The following is an 18,137-nucleotide window of genomic DNA, read 5'->3' as shown; positions in this document are numbered from 1 at the left end:
CAACCCTAACGGGTTGTCACTGCTGATTTGGGTAGCCTGCTTTTATTCCCTTATCTGGCCCCACCCACATCCTGCTGATTGGTTCATTTTACAGAGAGTTGATTGGTCCACTTTACAGAGAGCTGATTGGTCCATTTTGACAGAGTGCTGATTGGTGCATTTACAATCCTTGAGCTAGACACAGAGTCACAGAGTGCTAGTCCTCCAAGTCTCCACTAGGTTAGCTAGATACAGAGTACCAATTGGTAGATTCACAAACCCTGAGCTAGACACAGAGTACTGATTGGTGTATTTACAAACCCTGAGCTAGACACAGAGTGCTGATTGGTGCGTTTACAATCCTTGAGCTAGACACAGAGTCACAGAGTGCTAGTCCTCCAAGTCTCCACTAGGTTAGCTAGATACAGAGTGCTGATTGGTGCACATACCATCCTCTGGCTAGACATAAAAGTTCTCCAAGTCCCGATCCAGTTCAGGAGCCCAGCTGGCTTGCCCAGTGGATCCTGCACTAGGGCTGCAGGCAGAGCTGCCCGCCAGTCCGGCGCCCCGCCTGTGCTCCTCGGCCCTTGGGCTGTCCACGGGACAGGGTGCCACGAAGCAGGGGGTGGCTCAGGCCGCCAGGGAGCCCATCACAGTGGGGAGCTCCCGGCTGCAGGTTCGGAGGCCTGCCCCGCTGGGAGGCAGCTGAGGCCTGGGGAGAATTTGAGTGCGGTGCCGGCGGGCCAGCACTGCTGGGGGACCCGGCGCAGCCTCCGCAGCTGCTGGCCCAGGTGCTAAGGCCCTCACTGCCCTGCCGGCCGGCCGCTCCGTGTGCAGGGCCCGCCGAGCCCGCGCCCGCGCCCTCCGGAACTCACACCAGCCCGGGAGCGCATCCCGGGTTCCCACCCGCGCCTCTACCTCCATACCTCCCGGCAAGCAGGGGAAGGAGGCTCCGGCCTCAGCCAGCTCAGAGAGGGGCTCCCAGGGTGCCTGGCGGGCTGAAGGGCTCCTCAAGCGCCGCCACAGTGGAAGCCGGGACCTGAGGACAAGGAGGCGCTGAGAGTGAGGGCTGCTAACACATTGTCACCTCTCAATAGTTAGACTTGACAGATTAAATTAGCAATTACTGTGTGACTTCTCATCAAAGAGCAGATGTGAGTTACAGCATCATGTATGATGGTGAACAGAGATGCAGACCTGAACCAGAGCTTCCACCCAACCCCCACAAACGTGTCTCCCCACCGTGTGACTCAGCCCATTGTCTCTGGAAAAACTGGTAGAAAAGTGAGTGCGATCATCAAATCAACTACAAGAAAATCGAACAAAGAATTCTGAAGAGTAGAACTGAGGTTACAATAGAAATGTATTCAATAATGTGGAAAACAATTATGTCCAGCTTTTTATAACGAAGTAATACCAGTTTTACTTGGCCATATGTGGTTGAAGGAGAGGGGCTGTGGGCATCTCTATCCTCCCCTTGAATAGCAAGATACCAGTAACTGCTCAATAGAAGAACTAGTGGTCTTTTCAGAAACATCACTGTTGGGATTAAAAAGTATGCTAGTGGATAGGAAATAATATTACCACAATAATTTCAAGATGACTTGAAAAGGCAAATGTTGAAAGCTAAATTTCATATTCATTTGAATATGAATTGATATTTACATAATGTGGAGTGAGGCAGAGCCTGCACAGAGCTGGACACCATAAGGGAAAGGACTATACATTAACTAGATAAAATTTCACATCTAAATTTTCCAAACAAAATTTTATCCTGTTTAGTAAACAACACTTAAACACAATTTTAACATTATAAATATATGTATACATACAAATGTATAAATGTGTTATTTATGCAGAAAGAAAATATTAGTTAAAACAGATCAACAGTAAAACGTGTTTTTGTAAGTAAGTGATTAAGAAGGGAGGGTAATGTGTTTCTTTTTTCAAAAATATTCACTAGCCTGGGCGTGGTGGGTCACAGCTATAGTCCCAGCACTTTGGGTAGCAGGAGTGCTTGAGTCCAGAGGTTTGAGACCGGCTTGGGCAACATCCTGAGACCCCATCTCTACAAAAAAATTTTTTAAATAGCCAGGCATGGTGGCACACACCTGTAGTCCCAGCTACTCAGGAGGCTGAAGCAGGAGGACTATGTGAGCTGCAGGTCGAGGCTGCAGTGATCGATCATGCCACTGAACTCCAGCCTAGGTGACAGATGTCATCTCTAAAAACAAAACCAGCCATTAAAAAGAAAGGCACTGCTGCCAAAGAAGAAAGGCAGGGGATTTGTCATAGAGTCTAACTTTTATGAAGAGTTTACTTACTGCTGCTGTTAAAGTGTATCTTACAGTCTGTAAATTAGCAGATGTAATAATGACTTGTACTTCCCTCAAACGAGTAATTAAAGCAGCTTACTTTTGTTCAGTGCTTAAACACCTGCATTTACTGTCTGATTAGGCAACTTTCTAGAATCTGCTATCTGCAAACCCTCTTCTCATATGCAGATCTACAACCTGTGAATATAACATTCCTGACTATGTCACGACCACTCCCAGTGGGCTCTGCTGGTAGCTTGTTTTGTATAAATACAGATCCAGTGCTTTTTCCTCGTTATTCTTTTTATCGAGTGCTCTTATACATAGATGGTTGTGCACAGATAACACACTGTCAATACAAAGATTTTCAGAATTTATTGGACAAAATGATACAAAACTAAAAAAATCATCTACACATGAAATTCAAAGAAAGCATTATTTTTCCTTACAAAATTGTGGAAAAATTAATTCAGATAGTAACATAGAACTAGTCCTAAAATTAAAATGCTAGTGTGAATGTATATAGGAGACATGGTTTGACTGTGTTCCCACCCAAATCTCATCTTGATTTTTAGCTCCCATAATTCCCACATGTTGTGGCAGGGACACAGTGGGAGGTAACTGAATCATGGAGGCAAGTCTTTCTCATGCTGTTCCCATGAGAGTGAATAAGTCTCATGAGATCTGATGGTTTTGTAAAGGGGAATTCCCCTGCACACATGCTCTCTCTTGCCTGCCACCACGTAACATGTGACTTTGCTCCTCATTCACCTTATGCTATGATTGTGAGGACTCCCCAGCCATGTGGAACTGTGAGTCAATTAAACCTCTTTACTTTATAAATTATCCAGTCTAAACAGTCTTGGGTATGTCTTTATTAGCAGTGTGAGAACAGAGTAATACAATCGGCAAAATGAGGGAGTTTATTTTAAACCTGCTTTAAATAATTTAGTGGTTAAAGTATTTAAAACCTTTTCTATTTTTAGGAAAACAATGAGAAAGCTGAGCACAGGTCTAACTTGTTATTCAACTAAAAATTATTTTAAAATATTTGAGTATAGACTTCTGGCACCAGCCAAGACCAAGCGTGCTCACCAAGGCCTATTTCTCCTTCTGATTGAAATTAAAACTCTGGACATAAAAAGCAACTATCAAGGACTCTTAAAAGTAAACAATAACAGATGGATTGAAAGCAAAATCAAAATACCAATAGTGACCTGTAACAGGTGGGTTTAATGGCTATTCTTTTTTTTTTTTCTAACCCAGGTGTGCAAAATTTCTACTCTTTTTAGCTAGAGAACCAGGAATGTGGCCTCTGTAAGATGGAGCATACGTAGAGAAATAATCCTATTGTTTTTCTTTTTTTTACCCCATTCAGCCTTGCCTAGAAGCCAGCTCTGGTTCTGAAGTTTCTGTCATGATGCTAGCTGTGCACAATGCACAGGCACTGAGAACTTCAAGAGAGACAATCTCTCTCATTATCATTTCTCTTTAAAGAAAAAAAAAGGGGGGGTACAGGTACTTGTGAGGAAAAAAAAAAAACATGAAGACAAATATAAAAATACAATACTAAGAAACCAAATCTAGCAATATTTTTTAAAAAATACTTTACAAACAAGTGAGTTATACCATGAATGCAAGGCTGGTTCAACATTCAAAGCTCAACAGATATAAACTGCAACATTATTAGGTAGATGAAGAATAAACGTCATTTCAGCAGATGCAGCAAAAGCATTTAACAAAATTCAACATCTATTCTTTATAAAAACTCTCAGCAAAATGAGAAAAGAAGGGAACTTAAGCTGATAGAGGGCATCTACAAAACAAACAACAACAACAAAAACAAAACTATCACTAAATTACACTTAATGGCGACTCTCCAACTGATTTAAAAGCTGGGTCCCTGGCAAGAAATCAGCTCTTTTACCACTTATATTCAACTTTATACTGATAGTCCTAGCCAGATCAGTAATGCAGGAAAAAAAATCAGTGACATCCACATCAGCAAGGAAGAAATAAACCTGTTTTTATTTTCAGACAACATAACAGTCTATGTAAAAGCATTCAAAATAACCTATTAAAATACTCAATATGTGAGTTTAGTAAGGTGGTTGTACTCAAACCCAATAAACAAAATCAATCATATTTCTATATATTATCAAAAGTTTGGAAATAGAAACATCCAAAAAATTATTTAGAATGACATAAAAAATAAAGTGTTTATGTATAATTTTACAAAAGTATGTGCACAATTGGTATTTTTCCTGAATATAAGCAATTTATTCTGATTATTGATAAAATAACATTCACATTCAAACCTGTAAATCTGAGAAATCACTATTCCATATGCACAGGAGGCCACAGTCAGTAGTCTAACAGTGCTGCTTGCCAGAGTACAGTAAACTTCTTTCAGAATCAGGGAACAATTCTAGATCACCCATGGTGAGAAATAAGTGCTCTTCTCTTAGGCCAGTGACACTTCGACAGGTCTTGACACCCCACCTATGGGCTGATGTATGAAACTCTCATCCCTACTTCCCTCCCCAGTTTTAAGAGTCACTGTGTCACATAAAAGCTGCAGCATTGGCCAGGTGCAGTGGCTCATGCCTGCAATCCCAACACCCTGGGAGGCCAAAGCAGGTAGATCACGAGGTCAGGAGTTCAAGACCAGCCTGGCCAAGAAAATGAAACCCTGTCTCTACTAAATATACAAAAATTAGCTGGGCGTGGTGTCGCGTGCCTGTAATCCCAGTTACTCAGGAGGCTGAGGCAGAGAATTGCTTGAACCTGGGAGGCAGATCGTGACACTGCACTCCAGCCTGGGGGACAGAGTGCGACTCAGTCTCAAAAGAAAAAAAAAAACAGAAAGGCCAGGCACAGCAGCTCACGCCTGTAATCCCAACACTTTGGGAGGCCAATGTGAGTGGATCATGAGGTCAGGAGATCGAGACCACCCTGACTAACACAGTGAAACCCTACACTCCAGCCTGGGCAACAGAGCGAGACTCCATCTCAAAAAAAAAAAAAAAAAAGCTGCAGCATCCCACACAAGGCCCCGCTGGTCTTCCGGGGTGTTATGTGTCCTGTCCACCAGCACCCTGTTAGTGCGCTTTTCAATAGGTCTTAGCCTCACCCACTTTATTCAAGCCTACCGTGGCGGGTGCCTTTGTCAAACTTGAGCCTAACGGTCCCACTGGCCAGGGTCCTGCTCATCGCTGTCCTCCTCAGAGTCAGCAGACACCTCTTGATTCTCTGGAGCACGGCCTTGATGCTCCTCTCAAGGTCACTGGTGTGTCTGCTGGTGGTTGGTTTGCTGCTGGGGTTTGGGCCAATATCAGGGTAAATTTTCTTCAGTTTGACCCCTTGCCTTATGGCAGCCAGAATGTGCTCATGGACTGAGGCGTGGGGAGGGCACACCGCCAGCACTTCCACCTTCCAGAGACGAGCTCTGCCATGCCTTAAGGAGGCCAACACTTCATCCGTAGATCCTGGACATGGAAAACTTTCCAAGGAGTCACGTGGTCTCCCAGCAGGTGCTTGGCACACTAGAGGAAGTGGCTGGTCATCTTTCACTGGAGCCCGGAAGCCTAAGTTCTGATGAGCTGCAGCTTGAGAGGATGAGGACAGAGCAGGGAGAGGAGGGGGTGGCAGTGGTGGGGGTGATGGGGGTGGTAGTGGTGGTGGTGGTGGTGGTGGTGGAGGAGGCAGTGGCAGTGACAATTCCTCACTGGATTTGGAATGTGTTTGATCACCAACTGGAACAAAAACATGGACAGGGACCTTTCCATGACAGTCTTGACACTTGGGGCTTTTCACATTACCAGCTTCCGACAGGGGAACACCTTTACTCAGAGGTAAAGCCAAAATTGATACCGTGACAGACTGAAAACTTCTCGGCCAGCAGATCTAGAAATGGTAAAGGGGCATCTCCAAACTGAAGGAAAATGATACCAGAAGGCAGCTGGGATAGAAACAAAACCTTATGGGCCCAAAATGGTAAACATGTAGGTGAACAGAAAATACTTTTGGCCAGTCGCGGTGGCTCTTTGGGAGGCCGAGGGGGGTGGACCATCTGAGGTCAGGAGTTCGAGACCAGCCTGACCAACGTGATGAAACCCTGTCTCTAAGCAAAAAATACAAAATTGGACAGGCTTGGTGGCACATGCCTGTAATCCCAGCTGAGCCAGGAGAATCGCTTGAACCCAGGAGTCGGAAGTTGCAGTGAGCCAAGATCATGCCATTGCACTCCAGCCTGGAGCCTGAGCAACAAGAGCAAAACTCCATCTCCAAAAAAAAAGAGGCCGGGCGCAGTGGCTCACGCCTATAATCCCAGCACTTTGGGAGGTGGAGGCAGCTGGATCACCTAAGGTCAGGAGTTCAAGGCCAGCCTGACCAATGTGGTGAAATGGTCTCTACTAAAAATACAAAAGCATTAGCTGGGCGTGGTGGTGCATGCCTGTAATCCCAGCTGTGAGGGAGGCTGAGGCAGGAGAATCGCTTGAACCCAGGAGGCGGAGGTTACAGTGAGCTGAGATCGTGCCATTGCACTCTAGCCTGGGCAACAAGAGCAAAACTCTGTCTCAAAAAAACCAGACTTTTTTTTCTCTTTTCGAATTTGAGGAGAAAAAATGTAATTGCCTATTTAAAGCAAAAACAAAAACAGCATATTGTGGGGTTTATACCATGTTTCACTTGGACATATGATACAGCAACACAACCAACCAAGAACAGGTCAGAAGCAGGAAGCTGTGGTCAGAGCACTGCCCCGCGGCTCAGGCAGTGTAATACCATTTGAAAGTGGACAGTGGGCCGGGCACTGTGGCTCATGTCTGTGGTCCTGGCACTTTGGGTGGTTGAGGTGGGCGGATTGCAAGGTCAGGAGATCGAGACCATCCTGGCTGGCACGGTGAAACCTCGTAAAAATACAAAAACATTGGCAGGGCGTGGTGGCGGGCGCCTGTAGTCCCAGCTACTCGGGAGGCTGAGGGAGGAGAATGGTATGAACCCGGCAGGCGGAGCTTGCAGTGAGCTGAGATTGTCTCACTGCACTCCAGCCTGGGCGACAGAGTTAGACTCTGCCTCAAAAAAAACAAAACAAAAAAATTGTTACCAAAAATACTAATAATCCATCCAAGTTATTTAGATAAGGAGCGTCAGATTAAGCTTTCCTAAGTGTCAAAACGCACCAGATTATCTGGTCGCTTGCCCCATAACCCGCTGTGCAGAATTGACTTGCGCTGTGCACAGGTGCAGGAGTTTCTTCTTCATCATTTTTCTCTTTGTCATCCAGATCTTCTTTCTTTGTTCCACTTTGTTCCACACTATCATCTGCAAAAATAAAAAATGTTTAATCTGTAACCGCTTTTCACAATGTCATACCATTAGTCAGTCTCTGCAAATGTCCCTCCCCAAAAAGTTACAACACACATCATTAACTGAATGTCTTAAAAATAAAATACATCAATCATATCTGTTACAGATCCAGTACAATTTTCATAAAGAAACCAATATATCGGCCAGGAGCGGTGGCTCGTGCCTGTAATCCCAGCACTTTGGGCAGCTGAGGCAGGTGGATCATGAGGTCAGGAGATCAAGACCATCCTGGCTAACACGGTGAAACCCCGTCTCTACTAAAAATACAAAAAATTAGCCGGGCGTGGTGGAGGGAGCCTGCAGTCCCAGGCACTCAGGAGGCTGAGGCAGGACACTGGTGTGAACCCGGGAGGCGGAGCTTGCAATGAGCTGAGATTGTGCCACCGCACTCCAGCCTGGGTGACAGAGCGAGACTCTGTCTCAAAAAAAAAAAAGAAACCAATATATCAAATTACTTAAAGCATGTCTTCCAAAATGGTATTTCATTAACTTCCTAGTAGATTTCACAACTGAGAAAATTAGTCTTTGATATTCACCTACTTCAATTTCACATCAATTGCTTTATTCAGTGTGGCCCAATGCTTGTGTATCCATGGGGAAAGGGAGGGTGTAGAACAGGAGTATAAATCAAAAATCTTTTAACTCCTTACGAGGCCCTACTCCACTGCCAACTGAGAAGCACTGCTATGCAGGGGCGCTATCAGTGAGAGCATAACTCAAGAGCACTGGGACACAAAGGAAAAGCTGAGAACAATGACTTTAGGCCACTGACAATGTGAAGTTTCCATCAAAACAACTGTCATGAAACTCGTTACATAGTCAGCCAAGAGGAGAGAGAAGTAACCTTAATCTTGACATGTAAACACGTTCCATCACACAAGGCTGTTACTAACCGTCTAAACAACATAATTACAAAAATGTATCCAAATCGGTGGAAGACATGATATCCTATCCAGATTACAAATAATGAGTATCTAAAAATCTCTAAGGAAACAGTTCCTCTGTTTGCAACACTTCTGACACCAAATGGGTGGACTTTTGCACCAGGCAATTCTCCAGTTCTCTGGGACACCCAGCTATGTGTCCCACAGTGCAATTCAATTCTGAAACTAACTACCTAGAATTAGCACAGACCCCACTGGTTAATAACAGGAGAGAAAAGGTACAATGCTGAAAAAAATATCCAAAGAACTAATGGCTGAAAACTTCCTAAGTTCAGCAAACGACATAAACCGAGGCAGATGGAAGAATCTGTGCAAAGCCCACACATCATAAATCCAAAGGAAGCCATGACTATGCACATCGTAATCAGCTGCTAAACACTAAGGACAAAAACCTTTTGAAAAGTGCCACAGAAAGTAGATATAGAAGAAGGTATTGTGTGGCCTGAAATTAAGACTAAATATTATGTGCTGCCTTGACGTCGGTAAAATCAAGAAGGCCTCAAATAGCCTAACCACAAGGTCTCCTCCGAGCTCTGCTCCCACGGATAAGGTCCCAAACCAAACAACCCTCCTTATCACAGACAGCCGACCCCAACCTGCTCATCCCTGCCGGCCCAGAGTTATTCAAACAAGCCAATCACATCTGTCTATGGAAGCAAGGTCATCTCACCCTCTTCTTACTATAAAATGTGCCTCCCACAGCCCCTGGTTGCTCACTCTGTTCCCAAGTGCAGCCCCCGTGTGGCATGCGGCGTCCCCCACCTCCAGGGCTGTGAGCATGCGTGACTAATAAACTGCTATTTCATCTGTCCAGTGTCGGCGTCCTATGTTCAGCCATCCCATATCCCTAGGGCAGGAATCTTCTGGGGTTATAAACAGAACTTTAATCAACCTCTCCTTGGTTATTTTACTGGTTCCATGATACAGCTTTTTCGTGCAAAAGATCTGAACAGAAACTTCACAGAGGATACAAGAGTGGCAAAGAAGAACATGATACTCAGCATCGTTAGCCATTACGGAAATGCAAATTTAAACCACAATGAGATCCCACTAGACTTGTTAGAATGGCTCAACTAAAAATCACTGATAACACCAAGAGCTAACTAAGACACAGAGCAACAGAAACATGACAGATTGCCAGTGGGAATGCAAACTAAATCAGCCACTTTGGAAAACAGTTCAGCACACGACCCAACTTTCCCACTACTAGGTTTTTATCCTAGGGAAATGGAAACTACATTCACACGACAACTGTACAGAAACGCTCATAGCAAGAATACAATCGCGAAAGAAAAATGGCGACAACCACAAGGTCCTACAATAGCAGAATGGATAAACACAACGTGGTACATCCAAATGATGTTGGCCAGGCTGGTCTCGAACTTCTGACCTCAGGTGATCTTCCTGCCTCGGCCTCCAAAAGTGCTGGGATTATAGGTGTGAGCTACCACGCCCGGCCACTGTATTTTATGTTTTAACGATTCAAAAATAATCAAAAGAAAAACAGTATTTTGTGACTTGCAAACATTCTGTGAACTTCATCTTTTGGTGTCCATAAATAAAGTTTACAGAATGAACTTCCCCTGCCCACAGACATAGTATTATCTGTGGCTGCTTTGGCACTACAGCTGCAAGGGCCCATGGCTATGACAGAGACCATATGGTCCATTGAGGGCTTAAAATATTTACTATTTGGCCCTTTAGAGAAAGCATGTCACCCCTATCCTACATCTGGCTATAAACTTTACAAATAAAAAAATGCAAAATTCTTTAAAATCAGTACACTGGAACACTGGTCATCTCCCTTCTTCAAGATGAAAAGCTTCGACAGTCACCACGAAGCAGACAAGAACCCCAAGTACACCTCAAGTGTTATTCTCAGGAGCATAAATTAGAACACTTTACAACAGCAAAAGCAGGATGAAGTCATTGAAGGCCATGAAAACAATAATTAGCACCAGCAGCTCAAAGACCACACTGTATCAGCTTCAATATTTGTCTACTCTTCCTTTCACTACTGTAGGGTTCAAAGTATATATAGAGAAAATTGAACACACACTGCCCAAAAACATTGCTTATAGAATGCTGGAGAGAAGGGAAGGAAGACCTCCCACTGGCCAGGTGTGGTGGTCACGCCTGTAATCCCAGCACTTTGAGAGGCCAATGCAGGAGGATCACTTGAACCTAGGAGTTCTAGACTAGCCTGGCCAACACGGCAAAACCCCATCTCTACTAAAAATACAAAATTAGACTTGGCGCAGTACCTCACATCTGTAATCCTAGCACTCTGGGAGGCCGAGGTGAGAGGATCACTTGAGGTCAGGAGTTCGAGACCAGCCTGGCCAACATGGTGATACCGCATCTCTACTAAAAATGTGGCTCACGCCTGTAATCCCAGCACTTTCGGAGGCCGACGTGAGTGGATCATGAGGTCAGGAGTTCAAGACCAGCCTGACCAATATGGTGAAACCCTGTCTCTACAACAAAGTCAAAAATTAGCCGGGATTGCTGGCGTGTGCCTCTAATCTCAGCTACTCAGGAGGCTGAGGCAGCGAATAGCTTGAACCAGGGAGGTGGAGGTTAGTGGTGGCGGGTACCTGTCATGCCAGCTACTCAGGAGGCTGAGGCAGGAGAATTGCTTGAACCCGGGAGGCAGAAGTTGCACTGAGCCGAGATCACACCACTGCACTTCAGCCTGGGCGACGGAGCGAGACTCCATCTCAAAAAAAAAAAAAAAAAAAAATTAGCCAGGTGTGGTGGCAGACACCTATAATCCCAGCTACTTGGGAGGTTGAGGCAGAATCCCTTGAACTCGGGAGGCAGAGGTTGCAGTGAGCCAAGACAGCACCACTGCACTCCAGCCTGGGCAACAGAGCAAGACCCTGTCTCAGAAAATAAAATAAAATACTCATAGTCTGAAAAATGGAATTTGAGGCCAGGCACGGTGGTTCACACCTGTCATCCCAGCACTTTGGGAGGCCAAGGTGGGTGGATCACCAGGTCAGGAGTTCAAGACCAGCCTGGCCAACATAGTGAAACCCCATCTCTACTAAAAATACAAAAATTAGCCGGGCATGGTGGCAGGCGTCTATAGTCCCAGCTACTTGGGAGGCTGAGGCAGGAGAATCATTTGTACTCGGGAGGCAGAGGTTGCAGTGAGCTGAGACGGCACCACTGCATTCCAGCCTGGGCAAGACAGTGAGATTCTGTCTCAAACAAAAAAGAATGGAATTTGATATGTATAAATCTATAAATAATTTCTAATAATAAAAAACACACAACATTCCACACTAAAAATAAAAACATTTACTGAATGCCAAAAGAAACCTCCCTACAAACCCTAATCATTTGGGATCCATGTAAAGAATAATTATACTCTGCTTTCTAACCATGATTTTTACAAGAACAAAGGACAAAAAAAAAAAAAAATCATCAAACATGGGCCGGGCGTGGAAGCTCACGTCTGTAATCCCAGCACTTTGGGAGGCCGAGGTGGGCGGATCATGAGGTCGGGAGTTCAAGACCAGCCTGGCCAATATGGTGAAAGTCGGTCTCTACTAAAAATACAAAAATTAGGGCCAGACGCGGTGGCTCACACCTGTCATCCCAGCACTTTGGGAGGCCAAGACAGGTGGATCACAAGGTCAGGAGATCGAGACCATCTTGGCTAACACAGTGAAACCCTGTCTCCACTAAAAATACAAAAAATTAGCCGTGTGTGGTGGCAGGCGCCTGTAGTCCCAGCTACTTGGGGGGCTGAGGCAGGAGAATGGCGTGAACCCGGGAGGCGGAGCTTGCAGTGAGCTGAGATGGTGACACTGCACTCCAGCCTGGGCGACAGAGCGAGACTCCACCTCAAAAAAAAGAAAAAAAATTAGCTGGGCGAGGTGGAGGACACCTGGAATCCCAGCTACTCAGGAGGCTGAGGCAGAGAACTGTTTGAACCCAAGAGGCAGAGGATGCAGTGAGCCAGGATCAAGCCACTGCACTTCAGCCAGAGCGACAGAGCAAGACGCCCTCTCGAGAGGAAAAAACTACAACAAAAAAATTCATCAAATGTAATGAATAAAACATATACTTCGGATTTTTCCATGTACTTTTCTTTCAGTATCTTTTGCAACTATGCTTTCACAGAAAACACTTCGGGAAATGTTTTAATTTATTTACAAATCAGTATTTGAAAACTAGGAGGAAGAGGTGAAAAGTTTTAAAAATATAATGAATTACTGACACGTGCAAAAAAAAAAAAAGAAAAAAAAAAGGTTTCTGATTCCTGTCAGGGAAGGCACTGTCACATGGACACTGTCAGCCTCAGCATCCGGAGGTCCAGAAAGGGGAAATTTCAAGTCAGATAGAATTCTATATACACACCATTGATTTGGAACCTTCAGCCCTCAAGATCCTAACATCATGACCTCGGTTTCAACACAATTGTCCTTAGTCCTTGTATTGGTTACAAATACAAAACAAACAGCTCAACTGAACTCACTCTTGTCTCTCCAGAAACACAAACACAAGACCTCATAAAATGAGTGAGTTTCTCTCGGCCATAATTACTGCAACTGACTTCTCCAATTTTCCCCTCCACAGTTAACTAAACAGCTCAAATACTATCAGTAACAAATAACAGTCATCATGATATGGTGAGGAGTGTGGCAGATTTCTTAGCCAGTAATAATAAATAGGAAAAAAATTTTGCCTATTAATAGATCTCAAGGGTAGTGCACTTGCAAGAAACTAATTAAAAGGCAGCCGTGCACAATCTACAAAAACAGCCATAAAGACTGCTACCTTTTTTTTTTTTTTAGACGGAGTCTCGCTCTGTCGCCCAGGCTGGAGCGCAGTGGTGAGATCTCGGCTCACTGCAAGCTCCGCTGCCTCCCGTGTTCACGCCATTCTCCTGCCTCCGCCTCGCGAGTAGCTGGGACTACAGGCGCCTGCCACCACGCCCGGCTAATTTTTTTGTATTTTTAGTAGAGACGGGGTTTCACCGTGTTAGCCAGAATGGTCTCGATCTCCTCACCTCGTGATCCATCCGCCTCGGCCTCCCAAAGTGCTGGGATTACAGGCGTGAGCCCCCGCGCCCGGCCAAGACTGCTACATTTTAAGTTATAGGAGGAAATAAACCTGCTCCTCTAACATAGGAAGATACAACTAACTTCCCCTTACATGCCCTAAAAAAAACAGCCTTACACGAGAAATTTAAACATGGAAGCAGAAACACGCCAAGAAAAAGACATGGCAAACCCCACCTGTGCATCTGTTTTCAACGGAACATTTGGAGTCAAGGGGAGCCTGGGCAGCCAAACAAACATTCAGAGGGCAGCTTTTCTCCAGCGTCCTCCCGGTTCTCAGGCCTGCAAGTAAACACACATGTTTAAAAACTAACGCTTTTTAATAATTTACAAAGACACTCCCGAAATGTTTAATGCAGAAAAAAGAGAGCGAGAGAGAACAGCAAGAGGGGAGAGAAGAGCTGGGGGACGGGAGTGAGGGGAGAGAGGGAAACAGGGAAGAGATGGAGGGGAAAGGGAGGTGGGGAAGGGAAAGCCGCCTTCCAAGGTAAGCAGGGTGGGCCGGGTTTCCGCACCACGCTGGCGAAACCTTGAGAATGGACGGTCACAGGAGACCAAGTCACAATGTCATCTGCCCTCAAATGCAAAAGGTACACACACACACGACAGGAAACCCCCCGTTTCAACGGACACATGAAAGCAGCATTTACCCCACAGCACGGCGCGTGCGTGAAACAAATTACTCAAAACGATCGCCTGCAGAAAAACCCACAGCCACCAGCACTTAAGAGATGGAGAGAGGCCCCAGACTGCCCCGCGGGCTATCCGCGCAGGCCCCGGTGCCGCCGCCGCGCCCACCCCTGCCTCCCAGGCTCGGCCGCCCGCCAGCCCCGCGCCCGCACCGCCTCCGCCTCCCGCCGCCCCGGTGCCCCAGACCAGGACCGGACAAGCAGAGCCGGGCCGCGTGGCCCCGCCGGCGTCCCGACACAGCCTCCCAGCAGCCGCCGGCTCAGCCCGGATCCCCGCGCCTCTAACTGCCCTAGCGGCGGGCCGAGGCGAGACTCCCGCGCCCCCCCGCGTACGGCCAATCGCAACGAGGCTGCTCCGCGGGCGCAGCCAATGGTGAAGACGAGCGCTTCGCAGTCCTCCGGGCTCTCCCGCTTCCCGCAATCCTGCTTATCTTCCTACTTGGAGCTCACCCTCTGAGGCCAGGGTCAAGCGCCGGCGCCGGAAGGCGGGATTTCCGTCGCACTCACCCACGCCCCCACTCCCACGGGAGACTGCCCGGCCCGGAGCGCTCTTAATCACGCGGCGGGTGGTCGCGCTCACAGCAACTGGAGCCATCCAGGGCGCGGGTGGAGTGGCGAGAGCAGCTGCCCTGGGGATGAGAACGGATCTTTGTGTGGTCGGCTGGGGAGTGAAGTTTCCTCCTGTGTGTTCAACTGAATGCAGCAGAAGTCTTGGGCAGATTACGTGGAGCAGCTGTGGAACACTGTGCAGAGAATCCAAGAAGAAACAGACCTCCAGCGACCACAAAACACAATGGAAGAAATATGCAACAATATAGGCTGGGCATGGTGTCTCACGTCTGTAATTTTCAGGGCTTTGGGAGGCCGAAGTGGGAGGATCCCTCAAAGCCAGGAGTTGGAGGATCCCATGTTGCCAGACTGGGCAACATAGCAAGACCCCATCTCCAAAAAAAAATTAACAATTAGCCAGGTATGGTAGTGCACACCTGTGATCCCAGCTGCTCGGGAGGCTGAGGCAGGAGAATCGCCTCAGCCTGGGAGGTCAATGCTACAGTGAGCTGAGATCATGCCACTGCACTCCAGCCTGGGCGACAGAGTGACATCCTGCCTCTAAGAAGGAAAAAGGGCATGGTGGTCCCGCCTGTAATCCCAGCACTTTGGGAGGCCGAGGCAGGTGGATTATTTGAGGTCAGGAGTTCAAGATCAGCCTGGCCAACATGGTGAGACCTCCTTTCTACTAAAAATACAAAAATTAGCCAGGTGTGGTGGTGCGTGCCTGTAATCCCGGCTACTTGGGAGGCTGAGGCAGGAGGATTGCTTGAACCTGGGAGGCGGAGATTGCAGTGAGCCAAGATTGCACCACTGCACTCCAGCCTAGGGGACAGAGGCTGCACCACTGCAGCCTTGACTTACCGGGTTCACGTGGTTCTCAACCTCAGCCTTGCCAGTAGCTAGGACTGCAGGCACAAGCAACCACGCCTAGCTAATTTTTGTAGTTTTTGTAGAGACCGGGGTTTGCCATGTTGCCCAGGCTGGTGTCGAACTCCTAGGCTCAAGTGATCCGTCGCCTCTGTCTCCCAAAATGCTGGGATTACAAGTGTGAGCCACTGCACTCGGCTAATAGTAATGAACTTTGAACAGAAGGAAAAGATGTTATTATTTACTTAGTTATGGTTTATCTGTATTTTCTAATTTTTCTAAACATGTAAAGATGAAATTCTATTAAAACTCAATAAGACCTCAGAACAAAAAAAGTAGAGTATAAATATTTATTTTAGTTGTACAAACTTGGTTTCTGGAAAAAGAATGGAATAGATTTTCTGAGAAAAAAAAATTCACTTTGGCCGGGTGCGGTGGCTTACGCCTGTAATCTCAGCACTTTGGGAGGCTGAGGTGGTGGATCACCTGAGTTCAGGAGTTCAAGACCAGCCTGAGCAACATGAAGAAACCCCCGTCTCTATTAAAAATACGAAAATTAGCCAGGCATGGTTTCAGGCGCCTGTAATCCCAACTACTCAGGAGGCTGAGGCTGTGGAATCGCTTGAACCCAGGAGGCAGAGGTTGCAGTGAGCTGAGATCACACCATTGCACTCCAGCCTGGGTGACGAGCAAAACTCTGTCTCACAAAAAAAGAAAAGCCGACTGGCTGAAAGGATTAAAAAAGAAAATATGATCCATCAATGTGCTATCTACAAGATAAACATTTTAAATTAAAATAAACAGATTGAAAGTAAAAGGATACAAAGATACAACCTTTAAATAGTAAGCAAAAAACCGCCGAAGTGGCTGTACTAATATCAAGTGAAATACACTTTAATTTAAAGCAGGGCTGGGCATGGTGGCTCACGCCTGTAATCCCAGCACTTCGGGAGGTGGAGGCAGAGAGATTACTTGAGCCCTGAAGTCAAGATCAGCCTGGGCAACATGGCATAATCCCATTTCTACAAAAAATACAAAAATTAGGCGGGCATGGTGGTGCCCACCTGTGGTCCCAGCTGTTTGGAAGGCTGAGGGGGGAGGATCATGTGCGCTGGGGAGGTCGAGGCTGCAGTGAGCTAACATCAGGCTCCTGTTCTCCAACCTGGGCAACACAGTGAGACCCTGTCTCAAAATAAAAAAAATAAAAAAGGGTTGAGATAGCCGGGCGCGGTGGCTCAAGCCTGTAATCCCAGCACTTTGGGAGGCCGAGACGGGCGGATCACGAGGTCAGGAGATCGAGACCATCCTGGGTAACACAGTGAAACCCCGTCTCTACTAAAAATACAAAATCTTAGCCGGGCGAGGTGGCAGGCGCCTGTAGTCCCAGCTACTCGGGAGGCTGAGGCAGGAGAATGGCGTGAACCCAGGAGGCGGAGCTTGCAGTGAGCTGAGATCCGGCCACTGCACTCCAGCCTGGGTGACAGAGCGAGACTCAGTCTCAAAAAAAAAAAAAAACAAAAAAAAAAACAAAAAAAAAGGGTTGAGATGCAAAAAAGGACATCATTTTTTATTTTTTATTTTGTTGGGATGGAGTTTCGCTCTTGTTGCCAAGGCTGGATGGAGTGCAATCGGGTGATCTCGGCTCACTGTGACCTCTGCCTCCTGGGTTCAAGTGATTCTCCTGCCTCAGGCTCCCAAGTAGCTGGCATTACATGTGCATGCCATCACTCCTGGCTAATTTTTGTATTTTTGGTAGAGACGGGGTTTCATCTTGTTGGCCAGGCTGGGTTCGAACTCCTGACCTCAGGTTATCCGCCTGCCTTGGCCTCCCAAAGTGCTGGGATTACAGACGTGAGCCACCGTGCTGGCCAAAACCTTCATTTTCAAAAAGGCTGGGTCAGGCATCATGGCTCATGCCTGTAATCCCAGCACTTTGAGAGGCCAACGCCCATCTCTACCAAAAATACAAAAATTAGCTAGGTGTGGTGGCATGCACCTGTCATCCCAGCTACTCCAGAGGCTGAGTCAGGAGAATTGCTTGAACCCAGGAAGCAGAGGTTGCAGTGAGCAGAGATCGTGCCACTCCACTGCAACCTGGGGGACAGAGAGAGACTCCATCTCAAAAAATAAATAAAGGCTGGGTGCCAGCTGTGGTACATAGGCCTAGTTTGGTGACTCCTGTACTTAAGATATAAAACTGAAGAACAGTGGGTGGGAGTTTCCCTCTAAAGGCACAGGACGGGCAAGCTGGTCCCTGAACAGTGACTTTATAATAACTTGTTACACTGTGTTTTTTCTTTTGTTTTGTTTTTCGTTCGGTTGGTTGGTTATTTGAGATGGAGT

General features: G+C 46.6%; 1 protein-coding gene across 3 annotated transcripts in view; it reads right to left on the bottom strand.

The window, feature by feature from the left end:
- Window positions 1-2,579: 2,579 nt before the first annotated feature.
- LOC135971749 (E3 ubiquitin-protein ligase HERC2-like) overlaps window positions 2,580-18,137 on the bottom strand; it is a 50,770-nt gene continuing 35,212 nt past the window's right edge. The window contains exons 1-3 of one of the 3 annotated variants that reach the window (XR_010587987.2): window positions 14,569-14,662; window positions 13,864-13,968; window positions 2,580-7,622 (exon numbers count right to left, since the gene is read on the bottom strand). Coding sequence is in view for 1 of the 3 variants with exons in the window: in XM_065547655.1 (XP_065403727.1) it covers window positions 13,896-13,968 (73 nt within the window). In the remaining 2 variants the exon portion in view is untranslated. Of the gene's footprint in view, window positions 7,623-13,863; window positions 13,969-14,568; window positions 14,663-18,137 lie in introns of those variants that run through there. The other 2 variants (XR_012416254.1, XM_065547655.1) reach the window with 2 other exon arrangements.

The sequence above is a fragment of the Macaca fascicularis genome, chromosome 7, assembly GCF_037993035.2.
Source record: "Macaca fascicularis isolate 582-1 chromosome 7, T2T-MFA8v1.1".
In the NCBI taxonomy this organism is placed as follows: Eukaryota; Metazoa; Chordata; class Mammalia; order Primates; family Cercopithecidae; genus Macaca; species Macaca fascicularis.
Note: the sequence above shows the minus strand (reverse complement) of the source record. Positions and strands in the feature narration are given on the sequence as shown.